Source organism: Ascidiella aspersa, chromosome 1 (genome assembly GCF_963924565.1).
Source record: "Ascidiella aspersa chromosome 1, kaAscAspe10.2, whole genome shotgun sequence".
NCBI classification, from domain to species: Eukaryota; Metazoa; Chordata; class Ascidiacea; order Phlebobranchia; family Ascidiidae; genus Ascidiella; species Ascidiella aspersa.
Window position 1 is genome coordinate 32,911,658 of NC_139447.1, and position 8,542 is coordinate 32,920,199.

Consider the following 8,542-nt stretch of genomic DNA (forward strand, 5'->3'; position numbering starts at 1 on the left):
AAACCCGCAGGAACCAGCTATACGCCTATTAATTCGCAAACATAGTGGTAAGTTGACAAAAGCGTTTAAGCACGGGCCTAACGGTGCCTGAACAGGACGATTTTTCAGTTTGATATAAATAGCACAGCCTTAGCGGTCCGGTAAATTTGCATTACCTGTTTGCAATTGCAACGGCATTTTAAGTTGATTAATTCACTGTTTAGGCCCTTTTGATAGATTAAAATAAATATTAGCAATAATATTTGTATTTATTGTTAACAGTTGCACAAAACACTGTTTTGGAAGAGTTGGATTTAATATGGATAGCAAGGATCAAGGTATACTTGGCACATAAAGCGATCTCTAGAGTAGGATTTACTAAAAATATTGCCTTTTTAGACATGCAGGTGACCTCGGAGCCTACAAAGAAACCGACTCTTTGGGTTGCTCTTCTGCTTTTTGCAATTTCGCTTGGAAGGATTGGCAGCGTACGTTTACTTATTTAACTATGTTCAGTATCACATTTTACCCATTTAGCTGGGTGGTTTTCAACCTGGGTGCCGCTGCATCCTGGGGCGGCCATTTATAGCGCTTAAAGATGCTAAGAAATATTTAACATTTCTATATATTCCAATTATTGCTCTAATGCAATAGTCCAACCAGGGGTCCACAGACCACCAAGGGGGCCCTTGAAGGGTCGTAGAGGGTCCATTAGTGCATTTAGTAGATAACAGCTTTTTTTTAACTTAAGGTAACCATTTTTAAATGTAGCATTTTGTGTTTCAGCAATTTTATCCGATTCGACAACAATATTGTTTTTCAAGTTTGCCATAATTTAGAAATATAAGAATATAGTTTTGCAAAATTATTGGTTCGGGTTAGTCTTTTTGGTTTAGGTTAAAAAATTAAGGGTTCCGTAAGAAACTTAATAATTTTTTCATAGATTTACTCGTTTTGGGGGGTCGGGGACCAAAAAAGGTTAAGAAACACTGCTATAATGGTAATAATCTATAATGGTAATAGGTAATAAAACGTGCGTTGATATGACAACTGGAACTAGCCACACAGCAGTTCAAACAGGATTCAGCAAGAAATGTTTATTTGTTTATTTCTTCTAACCGAACATGAATCCGAATCTTACCTCGGGTTGTAATTTTTTAACAGCCAACCCCATTGGTTGTTGAGCATTTTTAGGAATACGGTGTATTCAAGTATCGGCATGCTTGACTGTTGCCCATTTGTACGAAGGTCGAATATGTTATTTTCCAAAAGTTACTGAAGTTTCGCGTCACACTTGAGAATCACCAGGCATTTACAAATCATTTCGCGACTGTCAAATTGATAAAGTTAACCTTTGGTGTTCAAATACTAAATTCAAGCTACTGTTTTTATGATACTAAAAATGATAAAAATCGCGTATCGATATGTATTTCGTCCGCCAAAACGGGAACCAGTCAGCAAAATGTGACATAGGCCTATCGAATCTTTATACGGATTTAAGTTTGTTTCTTATCTAGCATCGTTTTTTTTCTTTACTGGTTTCTACATTATTGGACTAAGAATTCAATGATACGTTTTCCACGTTTTAAAATTCTAAAAAAAAGCATCAATGTTTTTTTAATTTTGATCAGTGGTCTCCCATTGTATTGCGCTACCGATGCCCAAATTTTGGGAAATGAACAAGAGTCTGTCACGCCATAACTATGGTTTTTAAAATAAAATTAAAATGTGCAAAAATTGTGTTTTCCGATAAATTAAGGCCAAATTTGCTATATTTATGAAACAATGTTTTTATTTAAGTTTAACTTTCTAATAAACTTACCATTCAATGTAAACTCTTTGTAAGGTCGCAAAACAAAGCTGTAATGCATTGATTAATTTAGTTTCGGGTAACACCTATAACAGATCGGAAGGGTTGGAATCAAGCCATTTTGAAATGACTTAAGTCCCAGTCAAGTCATGTGTAACAACCCAAGTCTTTTTAAACAAATAACAAGTCAAATCACACAAAAAAACTAAAAAAATACGAAAAACGCAACATAAAGCAAGCAAATTGTTTTATGTGCAAAATTGGATAATTACCACAATTTTATCAAATAAACAGCTTAACGAAGAACTATCATTAAGTCAAGTCAAGTCATTTTGCCCGGAAGACTTAAGTCAAGTCAAGTCAGTTAAAAACAATACCCATATTGACTTAAGTCATTACATCACCGTGGATTAGATCTTATATTGTAATCCCTGGTAATTGGTATTGGCTCCAATCCGACAGTCTTGTAAAAATCCCTAATTTCAATAACTAAGGCTTTTCCTTTCCAACAGGGCTTATTTATTTCTATTCACGGTCCCACCCTGCTAACACTGGCCAACAATGTTGGGGTTTCGGTTGGAGACGTTTCGTGGCTCTTCAGTGGCAGATCACTGGGAGTGTTGGCTGGAGGAATCATAACTGGGGCGATCATGCGAAAGCTCAGCAACATGTATTCCTTCGGTGGGTGTCAAGTATATGATTTTAAAGGTTTAGTTTGATGACCGGCAGTGATACAAAGAAGTCATTTTGAAAGGAGCAAGTCCAAGTCAAGTCATTTGTAAAATGACTTAAGTCCAAACGTCAAGTAAAATCTTTTAAAGTCTTTTTCAATAAATAAAAAGTCACAGTCCAAGCCATCAGTTTCCCAAGTCAAGTCCCAGTGAAGTCATTATAAGAGCAGACGTTTTCAAATCCATTCACTAATATAAAACTGAAACGATAAACTATTAAAATTGGTAAACTTGTGTGATTTAAAGTATTTTGGCTTGGTTTGCTGTTAAATGTTTTCATTTAACATTTTATTATAAAATTGAGCTGCTTATCTCAAGTTTTGCACGCAAAACGATTAGATTTGCAAAAATTATTTTTTATTTTTTATTTATTACAAGTTAACCAAATTTAGTGGTTTATGGTTTTAGTTTTGTATTAGCGATATGGTTTGAATATGGCTTGCTCTTTTAACGACTTGACTGGGTGTTTTTTGTAAAAGACTTGACTTGCACCTTATTTTACAAATGACTGGGACTCTTTCATAACGACTTGTTTACAAATCAACAAACCAGCTCGTTTAAATCACCTTTTCAGACAAGCATATAACAACAGCAATTTCACTTAACTTTTTGTTTCCCATTCCAGCCGGTGCTTCGTTTATTCTGGCTGCAGTGATCACGGCCACACCGTGGATAACAGATCTCTGGTTGCTCATACTGGTTGTTTTGGTCGGGGGTATTGTGTTCGGTTATTTAGACGCAGGTAAGACGAGAACGTAAAAACAAATTAAACTAGACGGGGGTGCGATGGTGTATATTTTGTCAGAGGACAAATTTTCAGGGCCTAGTGTTTTCTATTTATTTTATTTTAGTTCATAATGATTTTATTTAAAGTGTTACCAGGGTTACTTTTAAGACTATATGCAAATTTAATTTTAGAATTATTTTGCATTAAAAATATTCCCTTTATCAAAATATTCACACATTTAATTTCATTTAAGGAAGATTGGAAAGTAGAACAAACAATTTTTGGGGGATTATACGTAAATTTTTCTCCAAAAAAAATTTGTTTAGAAAAGAAAAATTGTTCTAGCATATTTATTTGTGTTCGATACGGCAGTGCCTAAAATGCCAAAAGCTAAACAAATGCCCCCCCCCCCCCCAAAAAAAAAGTGTTGGCTGGCTATGCCACTGGTGAGGGGTCCGTTGACCCCTGGTTTGGAACCACTAAACTAGAACATTCAACCAGTATATGACTGAAAACACTTATTACGTTCCAGGAATGCAAGCGCTGATTCTCCAGATCTGGGGAGAAAAAGAATCAAGAGGCCTTATTTCCGGGTACCACTTTATGATTGCTGTCGGTGCTTTCCTGGCACCAGTTTTGGGTGAGACAGCAAACAGATGAGAACAGATTAATATTTTATGCTGTAGTACTGCCCGTGGTCGCACTTATTCGCGCAACAAGATTAGATCTAGTTGTCCTTTTATAAAATACAAACCCTATATTTAAATGATCAAACGTTGTTTTAAACAAATGTGATCCACACTTCTCATTTTTATACGAGTTTATGTGTGGTTAAAGTGAGTTACTTTAAGTTGCTTATATTGCTATTCTACTGTAGGAGATACTGCAGTATAACCAATATAGCATACCATAAAAAGGGATTGGGAAGCAAAAAAACCTTTAATTTTACAAATATTAATAGGCTACATTAAAAAAGGTAACCTTTTCCATTTAAAAAGCACCAAAATCTGTCGGAGAACATTTCGTATAAAAAATATAAATCGATTTCGGGAGGTAATAAGGTCATGCAAAAGTCCAAACAGTCTGTTTCATTTTTATTACATTTTTAATTTGAACCAGTTTTGTTTATTAATGCACCACAGCGCAGCCGTTTCTCACCCAAACAGCAGAAGATGTTTGTCCAGCAAAAGACGACCCAACTATCACTACAACGTCCGGTACCGATCTAATCACACAAACGGTAAAAAAAGAAAACATACAATACGGCAGCGCTTCTCAACCGGTGCGCCGCGGCGCACTGGTGCGCCATGGAAGGCTGCCAGGTGCGCCGCGAGCAAAATAAAAAAATAATTTAATATATAAAACATGTATTTTTACTTTCCTATTAAGCTTAGCTCATTGATTCCACAGTACTTTAATTAGAAAACACAGGAATACCTACAAAGCAACAATATCTAAGTCAGATATTCCATATAATACCATATTACTAGGACCGACATAACAAATTCGCATTAATGACAGAATAAGATCTAAAATAGTCTAGATAAGACCTGAACATGTCGAATTAAGCCCCAAACTAATCGAAATAAGACAAAAATTACGCCTAATACTGTAGCGAAAGGGTATGGGATGATTGGGGGACACCTGTTTGGCATTGGACGTTTGCTGTCGGTCGACATTTGGGCGCCGCTGTTTTGGTCCCGTTTTTTTCGCCTCTGTTTGGGCTTATAGGTGGTAGTTGGTGCTGTTAGCAATTGGGCCAGGGCTAAAAATATTCGGGGAGTTAGTGATAGTTATGGATGGTGTTTGGGGTTAGATAAAAGGTTGTATTGGCCTTTTTTTGCCATTTCGTTCTGATTCCGATTTTGTCATTTTTACCCCTTGTTCCTAACTGTCTTTTATTCCGAAGTTGACGTTGTTTTTATTTTGGTCTCAATGCTGGAGTCTCTTTAAAGATATGCAACTGTAAAGCCTATATAAAAAAAATGGCAACAATTTAAGAGAGAAATACAGGTACACCTCAAAATTTCGCGACCCAGGGGTTGGGAAACACTGGTTTAAATCACATTGCTTCAAACCACAAGGTCTTCGACAAAGTGTCATTTTACAACTGTTCAACCCCCTAAAAAATATAACAAACATGAATTTAGACTCTCAATACTTCCACAATTAGATCGCGTCACTTCAAACGACAAAATCGGCCGCAGACGAGTTGAACCCGATCGTGTGGGCTTACCTGATCTGCGGAGGATTTCTCGTCTTTGTTGGACTCGTCTTCGTCGTTCTCGGATGCCTCAGGACGGAGGAGCGGATTAGGGAGGGTCAGGAAGAGATCATTGAGAGCAGGGATGAGGACTCACCGAGGAGCGTGGCCTTCCTCTTTGCTCTCGTCTGCGTTTATTACTTCTTCTGCGTTGCCGGGGAAACGGCTTACAACAGCTACATTTACTCGGTGTCCATCTGCTCCGATCTTCAGTTTTCCGTGAGTGTTGATTTTTAAATTAGGCCTAGGCTTCGTTTTTCCTCTTCTTTATTATTTTAACTTGCTTAATTTTTAAAATATAATTAGAGCGTTAAACAACAAGCCAAATATTTTATATAAAAAACGATAAAACATTTAAATTGGTAAACTTTCTAAGTGTGAGCTTACCTTAACTAAAACATTGGAAAACGTAACATGTGGCAATCAAATCGTTGACGTGCAATAATTGAGAAAAACACTCAATTTTATAATAAATTGTTAAATAAATACACTTAATTTCAACCCGAATAATTTGACTCAATGATTTAAGTTCAACTTAAGTAATTTGTTCAAACGACTTAAGGTAAGTCAGTATACCTTACCAAAAGGACTTGTCAAGTCAATTCATTTGTAAATAGTGAATTCAAGTGATTACAATAGTGATAAAAACGCTGCGGTCGATTTCAAACCGTGACTGAAAATGATTTTTCGCTTTGGTGTGGAACTGGCACCCATACCACCTTAGTTGAGAATGAGCAACGATACTAACAGTTGCTATGTATCGGCTATGGTTCGATTATATCAAATATCCTTATTACCGGCTCTATGTTTACCTCACTACGGAGCGAGGCGACTTTAGTGTGCAACCGTTTAAGTGTGCTAAACTCGCTTAATCTGCTCATGTAAAATGGTCGGCCAACATGTTCCCTAATATTGGTCTTCAGGTGACGAACGGAACAATGGTGAATGCTCTCTTCTGGATCGGATTCGGATCAGGTCGTCTGGCCGGAGTCCTCATCCTCCGCTACATCAAGCCGAGTCACGTGATCCTAGCCGACATGGCCGGCACCATTGTTGCCATGGTGATCGTGTGCATCTTCGGAGAGAGCAACGCGGCCGTGACGTGGGCCGTGACGTTCCTGTACAGCTTCTTCCAGGCAACGGTTTATCCTGCCGGGGTCTCGTGGACATCGCAGTACACCAACATGTCCGGAAACTACATCTTCGTCTTCTCGGCCGGACAGGCGCTCGGAACAATGGTCCTCCTGCCGGTCGGAGGAGCGATTTTCGACGTGGATCCCTTTAGCGTCATGTTCCTCATCCTAGGATGCTCGGTGATGAATGCCATCTCGTTTGGTCTGATGTTGCTCGAAGGAAGAAGGATCAAGAAGAGGAAGTCGTTGGTGGATTCGGGACACGACAATCAGGTTTCGGAGAAAGGGCGCTCTTCTCAACTTTAAGTAGGATTTTGTTCTGCGACCAAACTTTGAACTTCCGGGACAACGATAGAACTTCATTTTTTACTTTTATTAGTGTAGAAAGCAGTTAAGTGTATTGAACAAAGCAAAGTAATCTTTTAAAATGGTATAAAATGACGAAAATGTCGTGCCTTTTTAACCCGCAAGGGTGTTTTGGCCTTTAAAATCTGTTTAAACTTCGATAAAGCTTGTCGTTTTTTATCGGGTATTAGCTTTTGTTCGTTATTTTATGTGTTAAAAAAATTGTTTAAAACTGCGATAAACTATGCCTCTCCTAAACTGTAAGGTTGTTTTGGGGTTTGAAATAAAGTAATGCGGCTACATATTATTGTTAATTTTTTTGTATATTCTATGATTTGTTAGTGTAGAAACATTTTACAAAGTTTGCTCGTGAACCTTTTACTGAATAACGTTCGGTATATTCCTGTTTTAAGTTCGATTTTTTTGCGTTGTAAGCAGTGGTGAAAAGAAGCCGCAACCGTTCGGATCGGCAATCCGGTAAAATGATTGCTGCACTGGTGCGTATTGCGCAATATAGCGCTAAAAGTTTTTTTTTATCAGGCCATGTCTTTGTTTTCACCGGACCGCCATCTCTTCGAATGTGTTGAAACTAAGATTTCAGTTACATATTTGTGCACTACATCGAACATTATCTCAAGGTTTTCTTTTAGTTTCTTGCTTTATACGTCTGGTTGTGACGTAACCTTGTGAAGACATGTCTGAAAATTTCGTGAAAGTAAACCAAAACAGTTCGGAACGGCAAAAATGTTTTTTCACCAGGCCATCCGCCAGCTCCCTGACTGTATTTAAACTAATATGTTAGTTTCATATTTGTGCACAACATCTAACGATAAACAGAGGTTTCGCAAGGTTACTTGTTTTAAACCCGTTGTAAAGTCATCCCTGAAAATTTTCATATGCTTCGGCAAATTTTTTTTTTGTTTTTTTTGTTGGTATGAAAAAAAGAAAAAAAATACTTTCATCTCTGCTTCTGAATCCAGATGGACGACGATAAAACTCGTCAATTATATAAAATGTTTAATTTTCATTGTTTTATTAATGCAGAAACTGTTGGCAAACAGCACATTAATGTAGTATCGAATCGGGCTCGATCAAAACCTAGTACCGCACGAGTACCGATGTTTCTACTTGGCATAGGGTATTGGCTTAGATCCGATATTATTGGACATCCCTAGTTGTCTTCAATATCTCGAAAAAAACATAAACGAATACCGTATGAGGCCATCTCTGTATCAAGTCAAACTGTATATGGTAAAACATGACCAGATACTAAAGCAGGGCTAAGTTATCCTAAAATGTCAAAATATTAGAATGGTCTTCCAAGACGGCTTCGTTAAAGGGTATTGACAGTCTATTATTTTTTAACTGAAGAAAATATTTTTGTTTTGGAGCTAGATAACCGTAGTGATTTCACCGAAACCACAATTGACGTCTAAGGGAAATAAATATGTCGGGATTGGGGCTCAGGTCGGGTTTCACCAGCCTGGAATTCTTTCAAAAACACCGAAGTAGGGTAGTTGTTTGCCAAATCATCATAATGTATAGGGTGGTGAA

General features: G+C 37.5%; 1 protein-coding gene across 1 annotated transcript; it reads left to right on the forward strand.

Annotated features, from left to right (window-relative positions):
* Positions 1–266: 266 nt before the first annotated feature.
* Positions 267–6,949, forward strand: LOC146169847 (sodium-dependent glucose transporter 1A-like). Its single transcript, XM_083387622.1, has 8 exons — positions 267–296; positions 381–467; positions 2,302–2,470; positions 3,146–3,262; positions 3,780–3,887; positions 4,390–4,487; positions 5,421–5,729; positions 6,434–6,949. Exons 2-8 carry the CDS (start codon positions 381–383, stop codon positions 6,947–6,949), a joined length of 1,404 nt encoding a protein of 467 aa, XP_083243748.1. The 5' UTR covers positions 267–296.
* The last annotated feature ends 1,593 nt before the right edge of the window (positions 6,950–8,542 follow it).

Coding starts and splice junctions, on each gene's coding strand:
- LOC146169847 (XM_083387622.1), top strand. CDS start 381: ATGCAGGTGACCTCGGAGCCTACAAAGAAACCGACTCTTTGGGTTGCT. Junction 468..2,301: donor CGCTTGGAAGGATTGGCAGC/GTACGTTTACTT, acceptor CCTTTCCAACAG/GGCTTATTTATTTCTATTCA. Junction 5,730..6,433: donor GCTCCGATCTTCAGTTTTCC/GTGAGTGTTGAT, acceptor ATTGGTCTTCAG/GTGACGAACGGAACAATGGT.